General features: G+C 41.2%; 1 protein-coding gene across 9 annotated transcripts in view; it reads right to left on the reverse strand.

Moving 5' to 3' along the window:
- The window catches only part of LOC143036447 (uncharacterized), a 418,880-nt gene that overhangs the window by 389,030 nt on the left and 8,883 nt on the right, over nucleotides 1-20,967 (reverse strand). For 2 of the 9 annotated variants that reach the window (XM_076203813.1, XM_076203809.1), the window contains exon 1: nucleotides 3,294-4,226. The exons of the other annotated variants lie outside the window; for them this stretch is intronic. In XM_076203813.1, the coding sequence (XP_076059928.1) occupies nucleotides 3,294-3,388 (95 nt within the window). In that variant the 5' untranslated portion in view covers nucleotides 3,389-4,226. Of the gene's footprint in view, nucleotides 1-3,293; nucleotides 4,227-20,967 lie in introns of those variants that run through there. 9 annotated transcript variants of the gene reach the window in all.

A 20,967-nucleotide genomic window follows, 5' to 3' on the forward strand; every position in this document is an offset into this window, starting at 1 on the left:
GCTCGAGGTCTTGAAGACCTCGGGGACTCAGCAAGCGCTTCCTCTATGTTAATAAGGTCGGGTGACTAAGTACATGTTTCCTTGAACCCAAGACTATGACCATGGCTATGCAAGCTTATCTGGTTACATGTGTGTGATTCACCATGGTCTTGGATCACGTGTTGGAATCGTAATCGATAGCTACTACCCTCCCGGAAGAACTCATATATGACCGATCTATGGGTAGTGTAGTGACCTTACACGCACACATACCCAACTCCCCGCCCACGAGTTGAAATAAAGACTCGCAGCGCAGCGATATTGAAATTATTTCAGCCCTGCGTGTGTGTGTGTGTGTGTGTGTGTGTGTGTAGACAAACGTGCGAGCGCACGCACACAACTATAGCGAGCCTTAAGCGTGCACAAAACCTTGGTAACCTATCAAATAAGGATTTTATTTATGACAAAGCATGTCAATAACCAAGTTGACCCAGTTCATCACCCCTTAGAGAAAACAATTCATTGTAGGATCACAAATAATAGTAAGAATTTGCCGTTTGAGGACGTAATACACGAAAGAAGTGCATTTGCCGGCGTATAAGATGCACCTTCGCATTAGACTAGCGTTTCCGAACTTTTTTTTTTCAGGCGACCCCAATTTGATCCTCCTGATACGACCGCGAACCCACTAATCTATTTGTATACGTCTTAATATATATGTCTAGTTGTTGACTGCAAAATGTAGGGGACAAGTATGGTAAATATGTGTGTAAGAAAGGTAATGTAAGGTTATAAAAGACAAAGTTATCATGGTTTTGGCAATGAATTCATAAAAAAAGGCAACTGTGCAATAGACGCATCCCTGTTTTATCAGGACATTTTGTGGACAAAATAGTATGTTGCATCATACACTTATTTAGAGCTATCTTAAAAGTTGATTTGTAGGGAAAATGTACGAATCTGTGCATGAAACGCAATACTGTGACAGTATAACACGACAGTCGCAGTATCGCAGCGCCGTGGTTTTATCATTATCTATTCACTGGAAATAGCTGACAGGCGGATGGAAGTTATTTTTTAATTCTAGGAGTATCTTTAATCTAGATAATGAACAAAGGTTTCCTAAAGGTAACACAGTCATTAACTAATGTAAGCCATATCATTAGTGGCGTATACGCTGGGCAAGGAGGAAAACAAGACGCGAACTACCTTAATAACTGCCGACGTATCGTAAGCAATTTTTCCTAAGTTTGTGACAACAGTGATAATTCGGTTTGTTTTCAATATTCTATTATTGGTAACACTATACTGTAATAATCTGGACTGTCTTTGTTATTTCATTACAAGCAAAAAATTTTGTCCCCAGCGAATTTACCTAAGATGCTCGTCCGTCTCCTTAGTTTACGGCGCTCGGTCTCTCATCCGTACAACGGCCGCATTAGACGCAGGGCAGTTTGGTAATACATAAGAGAGAGAGAGAGAGAGAGAGAGAGAGAGAGAGAGAGAGAGGAGGCGTCATATACCCAGGCATATACAGTATTTACAGTCAATTTCCTGCCTCCTGTGGAAAACTTGCACGCACGCGCGCGCACACGCATACACACACACACACACACATATATATATATATAGGTGAATTTAGGGGGCAGGTTTTCTTGGATACATTTTCTGTTAAATAATACAGCATACTCAGCACTGGAGCTGTTCGGGGCATCCCACGGGGCGCCAAGAATAAATTAAACCAAAGTACCTATCCTAGTTTATCTTGTACAATGTATTTATGATCATGATTTGTAGATTCAAAATAAAATTACCAGATGCTTAAAGCATAGGCGAAACGTTGTAAGTGATGCATTTGTTTTTATTTCCAAAATCACTATGGTTTCATTTGGTGATATTGTGTTCTCCCTTCCTCCCACAGAAAGGAAAATAGCGAGGATAGAAAGTTTAAGGAAGAAGATATCCAGTGCTGAGTATGCTCTATTATTTAACAGAAAATGTATATATATATATATATATATATATATATATATATGTATATATATATATATTCATAATGTATACAGGGATATATATATATATATATATTCATAATGTATACAGGGAGGTTTCCCCCCAAGAATACTTCAATGAAGTGAATGGCATGCAGGAAGTTTTCCCCCAAGATGAAATGAATGGCATGTATACTTTGACAAAGACACTTGCATTACGAAAGCAAGAAAATTACGACAAAAAGCTATGTTAAAAAACACTGAATTCACTCCAACACACACATTATATATATATATGTATTTACATATATATATATCTATATATATATATATATATATACATACACACACACAAAATGTCAATAGACCATTTTGTGACCAATGTACGCAAGTCAATGGTAACTGTCGGATTCGAACACAGGGACCGCGAAGTGTGAAGCATGGACGAAGCATGGACGACACAGAGCCTCCACTAGTCACGCCTCACGCCAAGACATTTAATGTGTCACTAACATATGCTTGATCACTAAACCCCTTATACCACGGTGACGCACAAAATAGAATTTACTCTGGTTAGCGAGAATATTTCATGCAACTTTAAAGTGTCACCATGACATGCACGAGAGTATGTATACGCATGCGTAGAATCATGTCCCCATGCGGTGACCTCCTTATACGCAACGTTGGTTTATCCGAAGGGAACAATGGGCCACGACCTGTTCACACAAGAAGGGGGGGGGGGGTTGCCCCGAAACTGAATAAACTCGATTTATGGGAGTTCAGAAAGTAAACTTGACGTGAAAAACAAAACAAGTAAAATTAAAAAATAAATAAATATATAAATAGGAATAAATTTTATGCAGTAATAATATTATAAGCATATACAATAAAGACTACACAAAAAGTATATTACGAAGCCCATTCATCTACGGAAATATTCAAAACAACTAACTCAGGGGCCGAGTACGAACTCTTGGCTTATACTCGGCGGGCCCCTGGCTTCATGAAAGCCTACAGAACGCGTCGCCGTTCTCTAGGGGTGACCTACCTGCACTCCATTCACGGTGAATAAAATCGCCTGGCGGCAGCCAGAATTAAAATACACACCGTAGGAGGCAACGGGTGAATGCAGTTATGCATACACCATACCTGTTGCCATATTTATATCTAATTCATTTCACCGCCAAGTGATTTTATTCATCGTCTTAATGGTCCAATACAGGACCGGACACACAACACACAAACAACAAAACTACAACACAGACTAAGAAGCCACCGAAGCTTTGCGTGCACTGCGTGCGTTGCGTGCATGTGGGCGCTAACCTGAGGGGCGAGAAGGTGTGACCGATGGGCGTGGGGGGCGCCGGGCCAGGTGGGGTGGTGGCCACTCGGCCCGGGGTGCGCCGCCCGCCGAACATGACACAGGGACGTCGTCTTCGTCAGGAGAGATGGTGCTGGGGTGAGGGTGCTGGGGTGTAAGGGTTGGGGTGGGTGGTGGGGTGAGGGTCGGGACAGGAAGGTGTCTCGCACCCAAATGGGAGACACCAACCGACCACAACACAGCGGTGTTATGACGAGTACCTAACACTTCTCACGAACACAGCACGGTAGCAGCGTCTGTGGTAGTGGTGGTGGTGATAGTGGTGGTGATGGTGCTCCGGCATGGACATGGTGTCTCTTTTTCTTAACGTATCACCTGCATAACACAAGCGCGCATACACACACACACTCACACCCCCCTTTGCACGTGGGGTGGTGTGCTCCTTATCAGCACAGGTATAAACACCAAACACCTGGCTGACCAGATGCGGCTTGCGACGTCGGCGGGGACATGGCTGTAGGTGTTGTCTTCAAGGGGGAGGTTGTCACTCGAAGCACCGCCTTCCCGAGGAGGACCTGAATCCAAACGACGCACCACAAATCCACATCTGCAGCAGTCAGGCTGGAGCAAGCTTGTCAGCCCAACGCTCCCTCCACTCTTCCGCCAGCCGTTGTGGAGGAAGAGGAGGTGGTGGAGGAAGAGGAGTTGGGGGAGTAGGAGAGGGCCACGGTGAAGGGGGGTGGGGGAGATGATTTCTGCTCAGCAAATGCTACTCCTTCAGGAGCGGGCCGCCCCCGTTCTCAGACGAAGGACAACACACACAACACAAGACACAAACACAAAAAGGCGTCCGACCCAGGCACACTACGCTACGGCCGGGTGCTCTTCTGTCTACTGTATCTACGCAATCCTACTCCAAACTAACAGCTCTCAGCATCCCATCTCTGACAATCAATGGCACTGTGGTGTGACGCTCCCTCAGGGGCCCAACCCATCCACCACTGTAAACAAGCCCAGATGGTTGCTGGGCCCTTCAGTGAGCGTAACGTTTCAGCACTGCCTACGATTTTTATATTTTCACTAAGATAAAAGTCTTTGATACTTAACTAAGTCGAATGCACATTTTCAATATATTTTTCTACAGTCCAAATAAAATACCTAAGAAGTGAAAACCCACTCGCAGGAGCCCCCAAAACGGCAAGAATTGCCATCGCTCATTCAAACAGGGAGTAGCGCCCCGGAGCGAGCATAATGCGCTTCCGTTCGTCTCCCCTCGTGCCATGTGAGGGGATTTAAAATTAGCCGGAAGGAGCGTAAGAACAACAACAGATAAATTGATCACTATTAGACATTGATATAGGTGGACAGAAATTAATTTATATATGATATATCTTACTGAAAAAATATATTTATCACTAAAATCCCACTTACAGTATAGCTGCATGACAATCTTGGCGGGAACGTACAAGAATTAGAAAATATTTGCCAATGGTTAAACATCTTTTGTGAAATGAAAGGGATTGGCATATGAGAAGGGCGGGGAAAGAGGGATAGAGGGAGGGAGGGAGAGAGAGAGACTGAAACACTGGGAGATATTTGCAGAGACGCATACAAATAAAAACAAGGAGAGTGAGAGGAAGAGAGGTTTCTAAGGGTCTGATTTTTATCTAAGCCAGAGAAAAATGTGAGTGAAGACTTTAGAAACAATGAAAGGAGAACTCGCTGAACTATACCAAGATTCAAATTATGATTTTTTTTGTTTTTATTCTGGTTGTCGCTAGGCTACTAAGCATTGATAGACGCGGCTACAGTAGAAACTATCCAAATACTATCAGACAAATCGAAAATAACGTTTGGCAAACAAATGCAAGGGACACGAAAGAAAGAACAGAATGCAACATAACAAAATAACACAGAACAATTCAGGCTTTTCGGAAGGGATTAAAAGCCAGCAGGCTCTAACCAATAAGGGATTTTTTTTTTTTTTTTTTTTTTTTTTTTTTTTTTTTACAAACAGCATTATATTACGAGATTAAATAAACTAGAGTACCACAATGTTGGTGACGCAACTAACGATTGTCTGCAAGACTAACTATGGCTGTTCAAGAATAAAAATTATTAATAAAAAACAAATAAGAATACATAAACAAAAGTAATTAATAAATAAAATACAATATAATAAATGATGGTAAATATAAATGCTGGTATAATACTGCCGGATACTTTCTATACCAATCACGGTGCCTGACGTTGGTACATTTCAGCACTTAGAAGGATTACTGTAACACTGCATACAATATATATATACACACACATATATACATATATATATACATACACACACACACACACACACATATATATATATATATATATACATACACACACACACACATATATATATATATATATATATATATACAGTATATATATACATATTATATATATATATACATATATATATATATACACATTATATATATACATGCACACACACACACACACATACAAACTGAAATTTAATTATACGAAAGTGCTGTGCTTCGTTAGTTTATTTTTCCTGTTTACTCACGGATATATATATATATATATATATATATATATATATATATATAATCAGCTATCGTGAGTCCACAGCTGAACCAAGGCCTCCTTCATAACATTCCATGATTCACACGACCGCGCCATCCTCTGCCACGTCACTCCTGCAAACTTCTCAATCTCGTATCTCCACCTTCTGTCTGGTCTCCCTCTTCCACGCTTTCCATTTCGCGGCGTCCACTCACTAACACACTTGCTCCATCGCTCATCAGTTGTTCGCACTATCTTACCTGCCCAATTCCACTTCCTCTCTTTTACTGCTTCCACAATATCTTTCACTCTAATCTGCTCTCACCCAACTTGCTCTCTTTCGGTCTCTCAGCGTTATTCCCATCATTGATCTCTCTATTCTCCTCTGTGTAGTCCTTAGTTTTGTTTCCATTGCCTTCGTTAGTTTCCAAGTCTCACACCCGTAGATTATTGCTGGTAGAATGCATTGATTATAAACTTTACGTTTCAAACATAAAGGTAGAGAGCCTCTCAGGATTTTATTATACTTACCAAACACTTTCCAACCAATTGTAATGCGTCTCCTCATTTCATTATCATGATCTTTCGTCACTTTCACCATCTGGCCTAAATAATTATGCTCTTCAACTTCAAGACTCTCATCATCAATTACAATCTCTTTACTTTGAACTTTCGTGTTGAACATTACTTTGGTTTTACTTTTATTCATTTTTAAACCTATTTTGACACTTTCCTTGTTTAGATCACTCAGCATATCTTGCAAGTCTCCTGCACTTTCTGAAACAAGAATAATGTCATCCGCAAAACCTAGGTGGTTCAAATATTCGCAATTAATATTTAAACCTTTCTTTTCCCAACTCAATCTTCTGAAAATATCTTCCAAGCAAGCTATAAATAGCTTAGGTGAAATTGTATCGCCTTGCCGTACTCCTTTCTCGATCTTGATCTTTTCTGTATCTATACAGTCGAATTATAGCGGTACCTTTCGCATAAATCTTTTCTAAAATTTTTACGATCTGTTCGTTTGTACCCTGCTTGCGTAGCGAGTTTAGGATTGCTATTTGTTCTACCGAGTCAAAAGCTTTCTCGTAATCTACAAAAGCTAAACACAGAGGTATATTGTGTTCTGTCGTTTTCTTGATTAGTTGGTTTATCGCCTGCAAATGCTCTAGGGTCAAATATCCGCTCCTAAAGTTTGCCTGTTCTCTCGGTTGGTTTCCATCTAAAACTTGACTTAGTCTATATGTAAGGATCTTGGAGAATACTTTATATACATTTGATAGCAAGCTAATAGGTCGATAGTTACTAAGGTCCTTCTGGTCTCCTTTTTTATGAAGCAAAATTACTATAGCATTGCACCACACATCAGGAACGCTTTCTTGACGTAAGCACTAGTTGTACAGCTCAGCTAATTTAATATGAACTAATTTACCTGCGTCTTTCAACAGATCTATCGATATACCATCTTCCCCAGGTGTTTTACCTAGTTTCATAGTTTTTAGAGCAAATTCTATTCTTCCTTTGTAATCTCTGGTACACTATTAACGTCTACACACGAGTTTACTGACAACTAAGGTCTTCGACGAGTAAAGCTCTTGGTAAAATGCTACTCTTTTTACCATTCTGTCCCTGCATTTAATGATTTCTCCATTTCTATCAACCATATCATCTGCTGTCTTCCTAAAGCATGTTTGCGCTCGGTCACTTTAATACTTTTACCTTTCCGAATAATTTACTGTTTCATCCATTTTTCCGTCTTTTTTCTAATCTCTGCCTTATGTTGATAAGCTTGTTTAGTTCTACTCTTTCTATTTCGTCTTTCCTGCTTTTAATCTGCATGGTCCTTCTTCTTTTAATTAGGTCATTTGTAGCTTGGGAGTATTTGTTTTCTGTTTTTTTTGTACTTCCCATTTTCTCTGCAGATTCCCTAATGATATTCACTAAATTCAAATTAATATCATCCACGGTGTCCTCATTAGTTCTTTGAGCTTCGAATCTATTTTTGATTTCTAACTGATATTTCTTCTTATTATCCATAACCTTTGCAAGGCTTATTTTCTTTCTTAAAATTAGTTTATTTCTCTCGGCTCTGAAATTGAATTTAGCTGTGCAACCTACCATCCTATGGTCACTACCTATGTAGACTTTATTCATCACCGTAAAATTGCTAAAGCTTTTGCTCTCATCTCCTAATATGAAGTCTATTTAGTTCTTTGTTGCTCCATTTGGACTTCTCCAGGTCCATTTACGACCTACATGCTTTTGGAAGAAAGTGTTAATTATCCTCATGTTGTAGTTCTCTGCAAAATTGACTAACATTTCACCTCTGTCATTTCTTTCACCTACTCCAAAATTACCAATGCACGTCTCATCGTCCATCTTCTTCCCCACTTTAGCATTAAAGTCGCCTATTACCAACGTATACTTTTTTCTTGATCCATTACCAGACTTCAATCATCATAGAACGACTCGATTTCATCGTCTGAACTCTGTGAAGTTGGTGCATAAACCTGAACTATTTTTAGAGTGTACCTTTTACACAGCCTAATCACAATCCAAGCTACCCTGTCTGACAAACCACTGAATTTGACTACGTTACCAGCAACCTCTCGGTTTATCAAGAATCCTACTCCACTAGATCTTTCTTTGTCCTTACCTCTAGAGTAGAACAGGTGGTGACCATCTTGTAATTGTATCAGCTTTTCTTCCGCTCTTCGGACTTAGCTCAGTCCTACGATGTCCCACTTGATGTTGTCTAGTTCTTCCATTAAACTCTACAGCCTGTGATCTGAGACTTCTTGCGTTGTAAGTGTGTGTGTGTATATATATATATATATATATATATAAACTCAGTACATTAACCAGAAAAATTAACAAAGTGCATCACTAATCTAACTTTTCTTGCTGGGTGGTTCTTACTTCATTCTAACAGCAGTCACGTGATTTTATTCAGTCACGCTGTACTCTCCTTGCCCCCCCCCCTATCTCTCTGTTGCCAAGGGGTTACACCTATATCGATTAACACCTTCCGAGGGGGAGGGGGACAATTGGTCCGAATCGATCGAGAGAACCTTATGTCAGAAGAAGCTAACAAAGGGGTTGGAGGGAGAACGTGCGTGCGTGCGTGTGTGTGTGTGTGTGTGTGTGTGTGCGCGATTGTGTGTGTGTGTGTACGCGTGTGCTTGTGCATTTGTGTGAGCTTGCTAGTGTTTTATTTGTGTATGTTTGTTTGTGTGTGTGTGTGCACCCGCGCGTATGCATGTATGCTAATATATATATATATATATATATATATATATACATATACATACATATACCAAGGCTTTTTCCCCCTTACAAGGGAGGTAGCCAAAAAGGGAAAGGCATAAAAACACTCCCACCCATTTCATCCCTACATACACTCCACACCCCTCCCACCCTCCCTCTCATCTGAGCACCTCCTGGATGACGGGTCATCCCTGCACCCTGCCCACCGCCCTGGGTCAGAAGCAGTGTCGCAAGACACAGCACATCCACAGCAAGGCCGCTTCATTTAATCGGCGACCCCCCCTCTCCGTCCCCCCTTGCATATAAGGAGAGGACGGGGAGAAATCCCTTCGGGCTGCGTCAAAATTTACTCACACACACTACCCCACCCCCCTGCCCATTCCTCCTCATGCAATCACAACATCATCCATATACAACCATTCTCCACTCACCTCTGTCTTCCGTCCTCTCCCTTCCTTCCTCAACAGACATTCCCCTCTTCCCCAAAGCCCCCTTCACCCCATCCATCCACCTCATCCTAGGACGTCCCCTAGAATAAAACAGATTAGAGCGAACCAAAACAACACCTGCAAAGTAGGTCAATTCACTGATGAGTTCAACGCTCACTTTATTCTAGCTAGTGGCATAAGACCTCGTTCAGCTCCCCTTTCAGTAAGCAAACGAGTTCACCCCATCTCGAATAACCCATACCATATAGGGACGCCTATCGATTTACAGTGGATAAAGACACTATTTTACTTAGCTCTGAAATACATTCACGTCTGGGGAGCTGATAACAATGTACCGGGGAAGGGGAAGAAAGAGAGAGTGGATTCAGGGAAACAGAAGAGATCTATTTGGTTAATTCGTAGAATTTGACTGAGACGGACTGCTCATTTCCCCGCTGGCGACCGTACCCAGCTTGGCGCCAGGCGGGACGTGATGACGTACGCCCACGATGTCAGTGCCACAGATGGGGTGCCAGTGGGGTGCCAGTCGGACGCTCGCTCGGTAAAGACGGTCTATATCTACGCGGCACCTTACATTCTCTTGCCTTCCCCTTTTCTGTCTTTTTGTTTTGCTTTTTCTCCCGAGTGGGGGCGGAGGCCGGGGTTAGGGGTTGGGCATGTGGCTATTTTGTGTTCCTCCATCTCTCGGGAGAGCGATGTTGGGGCGCGTCTCCAAATTAATATTAATCACGTGGTCTTAGCCAGTATACAATGAAGATGACATCCCGCGGTTTTAAAGAATAAAGACGTTTTCAATAACATGTTAAACACTGTCTACTGCAAGAGACTTTTACGTGAATAGTAGTGTACATGTGAGGGTAAGGAAGTGATATGAATGGTTTGAGGTGAATGTGGGGCTGTGTGATGTCGCCTGGGCTGTTCAGTGTGTACATAGGTGGAGTGGTGAGGAAGTAGTCTCAGAAGTTTGGGGTTGGTGGGAAGTATGCGAAAGAAGAAAGTTACGATTACTTGTGGACAAAACTGTGCCTCGCTGCATTGTCCCTGATCCGAGCAGATAGTAGGGACGGGAAGAGTGGGCGACAGGGTTTAGGTGTATTGTTTTGGTGTGTACTTCAAGAGGCCCAGTGTGTATTTGGGGAGGTCTTCCCTCGTACAATGGTTTCAGGATAAATAGTTATACGGGAGACACAACACGTAATACAAGGGAAGAGAACAAACGAAATGAGAAAGAACCATTGAGGGCCCTTCTTCATTCATGTTATAGACGAGTTCTCTTACCAACACAAAAACAGCTAAAGGTGGCGGCATGCTAAGATAGCATGCTACTTGGTTTTGCCACTTCGTTTGAGTAGAAACGACTTCGGTTACAACATTCTAGACTTCCGTAAGAACATCTCAACAATGTATCTAACATTCGTATTTTAGGTTCAACTTATCTTAGTTCGTCATTCAGCTTCTCACTGTATGACGCAAGAGTCATTTGAGATTTTGTGGAAATTTAGAGAGAGAGAGAAAAAAAAAAAAAAAGTTCGTAACCGAAGGGGTTTCTTCTGAAACGAAGTAGCGAAACCAAGTAGCATGTGCCGTCACCTCAATGTATTGGAAATGCCCAGCATGAACATGCAAAGTTGTTCCACTCCTCTTTCTACCTTCTGCTAGAAACCCTTCTTGTTTCTTTTTTCTTTCTTTCCCGGATGGACAACGATACGAGTGGCACGCCGTGGAGCCTGTAACCATTATTTATGCTCAATTAATTCTACTTCCAACCTACGCACTTTTCAGTCATCACGAAGGATTTGCCTTCCAAATGTTGGAAACGGTGAAATTATTCTACGTACTCAATGATTATATCACCATGAATTTTCTCGTTACTTTTTCGGAAAAATATGATCTATTGTGAGAACAACTGATAATGTCCAGAAAAAATATATAATTGTTTTAGTGGTGTGCGTATGTACACATACACTGAATAGAAAAATATTTGAGACTATTACCAAACTTGCTAGGCTATATATCACTCCTGTGAATAGAAAAATATGAGACTATTACCAAACTTGCTAGGCTACATATCACTCCTTCATAACTACCCGAGGCCCAAGTACACCAGTCTTCGGAAAGCTGCCAGCACCTGAAGTATCTTGACCTTCGTAAAGTTCGGGATTTTCAGCGTTGATCAAGATGCCAGAAATACCGAATGAATCTTTCAGATCAAAGAAGAGCTAATCGACAAAATTAAATAAGCATCGAACCCGCCCAGGACTACACTGGTGGCAGCGGCGGGACACCATAGACCGTCACGAACATAGGTACAGGTGATTTTAATCGTGGGGACCCTGGGAGGCCCCCGGGCTTCTCAAAGGGAACCGTGACGCTTAAATGGACCGTACCCGGACCCCGCCGGGGGCGACGACGTTCAACCAATGGCACCTTGGGAAGGGGCACCGGATCAACCCCTTAGCTACCGGGGAGGGTGCCACGGACACACACACACACACACACACACACACACAGGCAGCCCGGCGGTAGGAAAAGAGCAAGAATAGAAGAAATAAAATAAGAAACAGAAGAAATAGAAGAAATGTACGAAAAAGAAATAGAAGAAAGAAAAAGAAAATGAAGAAATATAAATAAAATAGACGAAGAAAAAATAGACGAAGAAAAACGAAACAGAAGAAATGGAAAAAGAAAAAGAAAAAGAAGAAAAATAATCAGAAAAAGACAAGGGGTCCACAGGGACACCCAACAACATATAAAGTGCCACCAGGTACAGAAGGTGCCAACACGGAGAAGGAGGAGGAGACTTGGGAGATCGGTGGCCACGAAATTCCTTTCCGGAGATCACCCGTTCAGTTTAATTTGTTCACGGTAGTGCCCAGGAGTTGGCAAGGACGGTACTCCGGAGTTACATAAAACTCGAGAGACGAATCACCCTCAGGTTGTCTTACACTTCGAGTGTAAAGTTCGTGTGCACAGCAATGAATAAATAGATAAATATATAAAAAGAAGAAGAAAGTGCTGTAATCACCACAAAGCTAATAACTAGCCCAGTGGATAACAATTATCATCTGCAGGACAACAAATATTCATATGAATAAGCAAATATATAATACATCACCACAGACAAACTCAGTGGGTTGACAGCACACACACACACACACATATAAGTAATCATATATTAATAAAAATGACAAACGGCATGGGAAGACTGCCTAATTAAAAACATGGAGCGATTCTTTAACATTGAGCGTGCGCGCGCGCACACACACGGGCGCGTCTAATATATTTAGCTCAGTTTTTCCTTCCTTGGGCAGGGTGGCCCTTACTCTGAAAGGTGCCGTGGGGGTAAAGACCGGAGAGAACCATTTCCCCAGACGTATCGGTAGTGCTTGGACTATAGGTGCAGGAACGATTTGTACACCCCCATTTCCAGTTGGTAGCGCCAACGGCACAAAAAATAAATAAATTGTAATAATAATCATATTGGTTTAACGTCACAAACTCCCCCCCTTATCAGTAGGCTAGGATGGTACCCCTTACAAAGGACTTTGTAGCGTTAATATAATGAACCATGCCCTGGGTTCAATTTCGCCAATAGCAGAGTTCGAACCTCTCGCTCGACCTTCGCCGCAAGGGATGTACGAGCTCCGCCTAACGAGTTAGAATATATATATATATACTGTATATATGAGAGTGATAGGTGGGGAAGGGTAAACGAAGATGGGCTTAAGAATACGTTTATTGTCCTAACGTTTCGGTTTCTATGACCTTCTTCGGAGGACTCGCCACAATACATCATGATCACAAAATTTATACCTGCAGTGGGAGGAACTCGTCAAGCTTCGAGTGTCAGGTTTTTTCCAGAGCGTTAATTACCAAGAGACTAGCTGCTTTGGAAAGTCATATAAACCCTTCTCTATCGTTGTTGTTTACTTGGATGTTTATATGTGCAGCATCCACCGTCTCTCATTTTCTTTTGTAACCCCTTATGTAAAACCTCGACTTTGTTTCAATCAGGTAGATTGTTACACTGTTCGAGGTGGCGAACAAGGGAGTTGGATGTCCTGTGTGCTCTTGTCATTTTTGTGTTCGCTCAATCTCTTTTCAATCCCTCGACCTGATTCACCGATGTACGCTAAGGGACAGCCGCTACAGGGAATGCGATAATTCACATTGAGGTTGTTGTGACTATCAGTGTGGTCTTTAACATTTTTCATTTTATTCGAGGATGTATACACACACACTCGTATATCCACATTAGGCAAGGGGACGGGTGTGCGTGGCGTGATTGGGGTTACAGCATTACCTATAAGGAGCTCTGATCTCTCATCCGTGAGTATAATAGCTGTCATTCATGAGCTCAGCACGTGATCCAAGACAACCAATATTCTCTCGTACAAATACACACACACACACACACACACACACACACACACATATATATATATATATATATATATATATAAGCATCTGCGAGTGCGCACGTGTGTGTATTATATATTGTCGTATTTATGAACGGTGAGGGGACTCGGGGCTTATCGTGCCATCTTAATGGCCGTGTCATTGTCGCCCCGCCTCCGGAGGAACTGCTAAAATTATCCCTCAACTCCCCTCCCCCCATCTCCCCCGGTCCCCCTGAAAATGTGGCCAGGAATCCCATTGAGGAAATCCGATATAGCAGCAACAAGAACAAGTACAACCCGTACAGACAAGATATGTTGCAATGCTGGCATTAGAATACAGGGTGTACACTGCCACATACACAAGTTCTTGCGCGCGCGTGCGCGCACACGCACACACTCACATGACTCGATGGCGCGGTTGGTAGAGTTCCTCACTGCCAATACAGAGGTCCGGGTTCGAATCCCGCCCAGGGCTGAAATAATTTCAGTATTGCTGCGCTGCGAGTCGTTACTCCGACTCTCGTGGGCGGGGAGTTGGGTGTGTGTATGCGTTTAAGGTCACAGCATTACCCATAGATCGGTCATATGAGCTCTGCGCTCTCTTCTGGGAGGGAAATAGCTGACGATCACGAGACCAACACAGTGGTGAAACACTGAAGGAGCGCAGTTCCTTTGGTTCATAATTACATTTAGATAAACTCGCACAATTCAAGAACCTATTTGGGCCTTCGTCCACACCCCCACACCCCAATAAAAGAACATTACTGTAGCATATGTGAGTAACCTTTTAAAATGAAATGTTAGCAAACCACAGAAAATAGCTAAACAAATAAACTTGTATGAATGGTGTGTGTGTGTGAAAGAGAGAGAGAAAGCCAGATATGGCCCTGCATATCAAACAAAATATAGACACCTTTAAAGTGCTATGAACCAAGTATACATCATTCGGACTCGTGAAACCAAATTACACCCACATGCAGACCGCAATTATGCTTACATGTCAAAAACTATTGTAAAAGGAAAATAACAAATGGGGGTGCCAATGGTTTTAGCCCCCCTCCCCACGTCCCACTGACCTCTCTGGGAATAAACTTAAGGCTGCGTTTACACCAAGCGAATCAAATAAAGACGATTCATGAAGAATCAAGACGATTTATGAATCGTGTTGATTTGCCACACTAGTTTCAATGTAACCGTTTATCACACCAGGCGAATCGGCACGATTTGAATGAACTCTATTCGCCTGGTGTAATGAATGGTTACATTGAAACTAGTGTGGCGAATCAACACGATTCATGAATCGTCTTGATTCTTCATGAATCGATTCGATTGGTGTAAACGCAGCCTAAGACTATACGTCATATCAGTGTGAGACTGTTTCTATGTCGCCGAGTTGTCACCTCTTCTTATGTGAAAAGGTGGAAGAAACATTTGAAGTTGATGGAGAGATCTTGGGCCCAGTCGTCAGAATGTCAGCCCCTCGGGGCTGCACCCAGGCTAGATGGAGGTTAAGGGGACAACGGACTTTAGTGTCCATCTTGTGAAACACGACATTGTTCCACAAAACTGATTCCAGATATAAAAAATAAATCATATGAATACCTTTTCCCTTAAAAGGCTTAGACTCAGAGGTGACTTGATACAGGTCTTTAAGATTCTAAAGGGGATTGACAACAAGTGGCAAATTTTTCACAAAATGAAAATCCATCAAGATATAATGGTCTCAAACGTTCTGGAAAGTATTTGATTTGAAAGTGAGTAGAAAAGACTTCGTCAACCGTGTAGTTAATAAATGGAATAAACTTCCTGCGGAAGCAGGTGCAATGCAATTGAGTTCGAATCTTCAAAGATTCGTTTAGAGATAAACACCTAAGCAAGATGCTGTAATGACTACCATTTAATTTGTTTATATATTTGTCTTTTTATTATTTATCTATCCATTTATTATTTACTATTTACCTGTTTATCATTTATATGATTATAATCATTTATATGTCATTATTATATATATATATATTTTTCGCATACGATCTAGTAGACCAAAAGGTCTCCTGTCGACATGCTCCTCCTTTGTATGTACTGTATATATCTATTACACACGCACTTCATGAATCATGAGTACATGAATGAACTATAAGTTAAAGTCACCCCCACAAATGCAGTTTTTTCTATTTGCAAATCCTTAGAGAAAATGTAAATGCACTCAACCCTAACTTTAAATATATGCGGTTTGAAGAGCACACGGCCTAGCATAGTCTATTGGCATTATTACACTTAAATTTAATTTCATCTTAGAATATATAGCATTAGAAAATGGAGAACACATTGATAAAAATAGCGATGAGGGAGGGGGGCTGAATCACACCTTTACTGTATTTCCTTGTACAGGCAAATGCCAGTATACAACACAAGTTTTAAGTTAAAATTAAGCGCAAATTTGTAAACATTAAAAAACCCAAAACCAAACGCACCGTCAAATGAAAGTTGGCACACTAGTCATCCTCTACATCTGGCAATGGGTTTTATTATCTTGTTTGGGTTATACTACACTGGTCTCTACCACATCCGACTATTTTACTACTGAACCTTTGCACGTTTCTCTATCTGGTCAAGTTAAATAAACAAATTGGTCCAACGATAGTTGTCTACAATTTGTCGTCAATCACGCACAGAATACCACAAAACAATAAAACTTCTCATTTCCCCAGAAACCCAAATATCCCAATTCTATACTTCATTTATCTTAAGCCAAAAATTCTAATATTTCTTAAACCTCAGACTTTTCAATATTAGTTTTCAATATTTTGGTCTTGTGTTAAAAAAATAAATAAAATAAAATTTGATCAAGATTGGCATAGTTGGAGGATATATTGTAGAATTCCCAACCCACCAACCTAAACACACACTAGTCGATAAAGATCTGAAGTGCTTCCCCGTCGGTCAGGTCATGAAGAAGAAGAATTAGAATAATAAGAATTAGAATAATAAGAATTAGAAGAAGAAGAAAAATTAGAAGAAGAAGAAGAATTAGAAGAAGAAGAAGAAGAAGAATTAGAAGAAGAAGAAGAAGAATTAGAAGAAGAAGAATTAGAAGAAGAAGAATTAGAAGAAGAAGAATTAGAAGGAGAAGAAGAAGAATTAGAAGAAGGAGAAGAAGAAGAATTAGAAGACGAAGAAGAAGAAGAATTAGAAGACGAAGAAGAAGAATAATTAGAAGACGAAGAAGAAGAATTAGAAGACGAAGAAGAAGAATTAGAAGACGAAGAATAATAATAATTAGAAGAAGAAGAAGAATTAGAAGAAGAAGAATAATTAGAAGAAGAATAACTAGAAGAAGAAGAAGAATTAGAAGACGAAGAAGAAGAAGAATTAGAAGACGAAGAATAATAATAATTAGAAGACGAAGAATAATAATAATTAGAAGACGAAGAAGAAGAAGAAGAAGAATTAGAAGAAGAAGAAGAATTAGAAGAAGAAGAAGAATTAGAAGAAGAATTAGAAGAAGAAGAATTAAAAGCAGAATTAGAAGAAGAAGAATGAGAAGAAGAGTTAAAAGAAGAATAATGAGAAGAAGAAGAGTTAAAAGAAGAATTAAAAGAATTAGAATTAGAAGAAAAATTAGAAGAATTAGAATTAGAAGAAGAATAATAATAATAATTAGAAGAATTAAAGAGAAAAAAAAAAGAGAAAAAAAAAAAAAAAAGACGGCGTGTGACCGAGCCTTGGTGGTGGTGACAGCAACCTATCCTATTAATACTCCAAAACAGTAACCAGAAAAAAGATCACTTCAGAGCTTTATCGATCAGTGTGTGTGTGTGTAATTTATCCTTACATGTAAGAGCATAATAATACTGCTCGCCTCGTGTAGATAAATACGAGTTTTGTCTCCTAAAACATGAAGGAGATAAACAAAAATAATTCGGTTATTCCATAGCAGTGGCATCCAGCTTGGGACTTTTTTTTTTTTATCAGAAACATTATGAGAACGGAAGATATCTTGATTACGTGAACACAAATGAAACAAACTTTAAAACTTTATTCAATGTGACTATAGATTAATCAAAATTGTCAAATTATTTCTCCCCAAATTGATCTGATGGGATGCCCCCCGCCCTTCAGTTTCGCAAAAAATCAAATAAAATTAAATAATAATACTGGTGATTTGTTTTAACGTCACAACCCCACCCCCCTATCGGAAGGCTAGGACGGTACTCCTTACAAAGGATTTTGCAGCGTGGAAGTTAATGAATCAAGTAATGGCGCACTACCCGGGTAGGCCAGCGAGCATAAATAACAATAATAATAATGATTAATAATAATAAAACAACACTTGAGGGACCCCTAAACCAAAAATAGTCGGACGTTAGCCAGAATAAAATCATAAATCAAAAATGCCCACTGGCCCGAAAGAGGTCACAAATGACCGGACATTTCTTTCATGCGACCTACCACCACCTCTAGCAGATTCGAATTTCGCCGAGTCACGCACCCCAAGACGAAGCTTCACAACACACCTACCTCCTCCACCCTCCCTCCCGGTCCCCTCCATTGTAAACATCCTGGATGCTAACGGCTGAAACGGCGCGAAAAGAGCAACTCGCCACCTGGCGAAAAAGTTTTGCATCCACCTCACCCTTCCGCGGTGTGTCGATGATTTCATTCTGGATGACCCAACATGTTCCTCGCCTCTGCCCCGCTCACTGGGACCGCCTGGGCGAGACAGTCACCGGTGTCCACTGGGAATCGAACACTGTTGTGAAAATCTGTGGCAACTGCTCGATCTTCTCGCTACAGAGTTATATTGTGTGTGTACATGTGTGGGTGTGAATATGTGATAAAATATACTGCCGATAACCACAATAAAAGGAAAAATGGCTGTCACTACTAATGGATTTTGGCTTGTTGCCCTTCAGACGAAGGAAACAGACTAGCGACATCTACTGTAGGTGTAATTACAATCCACTGCCGCCAGGCAATTTAATTAAAACCAGGTGGGGGCCAAATTCCCTCCACAGCTTCACTTAGATTATTATCTTTTATTTATTTAGTTACTATTATTATTATATTCTTTGTCACCAGAAGATTTTGTTGGGTTGAGGTACTCGCCCAAGCTCGGTTGAGTTCGAAGATATGAAAGGAGTCTTGTACTCCGAGCTCCTTGTCAGGGAGTCGTGAAGACTCCCCCTTCCGAGCTACAGGACCCGCTGGGCACTCCCTGTTAACGGTCGCCCCCACTCCCTCCTTCCCTCCACAAGCCACTCCACCATTTACCACCCACATCATCATCCTCCAACTCCAACACTTTCTTCAACCCTCCCCACACCAGTATCCCAACCTATTCCACCGCACATCCTTCCACACACCCTCCCCCCACACCGTGGCGTCCTCCAGTCCATCCTGCCACCACCCACGCAAACGTACATCTCAACCAACATTTCGGCAAACATATGAAGTACTCCACATCCTACGACCATTACCAGTTTGTGTATGTGTAATTCACCAATGTCTTGGATCACGTGTTGGACTCGTGATCGACAGCTATTACCTTCCCGGAAGAGAGCTCAGAGCTCGTATATGACCGATGTGTGTGTGTGTGTGTGTGTGTGTGTGTGTGTGTGCGCGCGCGTATGCCATCATTGTCTTGGGTCTCGTGCTGGACTCGTGATCGACAGTATTTCTTCCCGTACAAGAATCCAGTTCATATATACAGTAGACTTATCTACGGGCAATGTTGGGATCTTATCCTCCTCTTCATCAATGTGAACTGTGACGGTTTGTAGTGTTGGTGAAGCTTTCAAGCCCTGAACGGTTCAATCTCGGAACTCCCGTGTGAGACGGCTAGACGCTAACTACTACAGTAGCAAGCAAGCAATGGATTCACCATGGTCTTGGATCACGTGTTGGACTCGTGATTGACAGCTATTTCCCACACCCAACTCCCCGCCCACGAGAGTTAGAGTAACAACTCGCAGCGCAGCAATACTGAAATTATTTCAGCCCTATGCGGAATTCGAACCTGGACCGGGAACTCTACCAACAGCGCCACGAGATGTATTTACTTAGTTGTATTTTGCGGGAAGGGGAGCTATGCTCGTGGTGTCCCGCCTTTGTATCTCGCAGTGTCTATGTGTGTGATTCACCATCACGGTCTTGGACCACGTGTTGAACTTGTGATTGACAGCTATTACCCTTCCGGATGAAATTAAATCAAGCATACAAGGTCATCTCCCTTTTCCACCTCTTCCACCACCCTAAAACCTCCTTACCACCTTACCTGACACCTACTTCGCATCCACCACCTCCCCTTCCTCCACCTGTTTATCCAACCCACACAACCTGACCCATGGTGAGTCACGTGACCTTGAGTGAACATCTTGGACAGATAGGTAGACCGGCAAACAGGTAACAACAAAATAGTAATAATAATAATAATAATAATAATAATAATAATAATAATAATAATAGCAACAATAACAATAGAATAATCAAATAGTAATAACAAGTACACTACTGAACAGGTAGCCCGACAGACAACTGATAAGATATAATTATAATAATAAAGCATTAATAATGTAATAATAATTACAATAAAAACAATCGTAAATCAAAGACTTGGAACAAGCTTGTGTACATTCAGCAAGAGAAGGCAAACAACGTATAGAAACTATATACAGATGTAGATATTTCAAACACTGAACCTGTCAGACCTGGCAGTAAGCATAGGTGACATGAAGACGTACAGGCAATACTCATCTTGAACAAAACTCTTAATAAAACATTTTAGAATATGAACAGCGACTCGGCGCGTTTGAATAGGAGCGACCGGTAAAATGACGTCATCATCCGAAGTTTGAAATTCTCCCATCCTTCTCAACTCCTCTCCCGCACGGACAACCGAATGCATGTTATATCCAGTGAAAACATACAAGGACAATGAAACCCCTATGGACCAGATTTGCGCATGACTATTTTCGTTGTGAAGAATAGCT

The sequence above is a fragment of the Oratosquilla oratoria genome, chromosome 20 (assembly GCF_046742065.1).
Source record: "Oratosquilla oratoria isolate Oo_2021 chromosome 20, ASM4674206v1, whole genome shotgun sequence".
NCBI lineage: Eukaryota > Metazoa > Arthropoda > Malacostraca > Stomatopoda > Squillidae > Oratosquilla > Oratosquilla oratoria.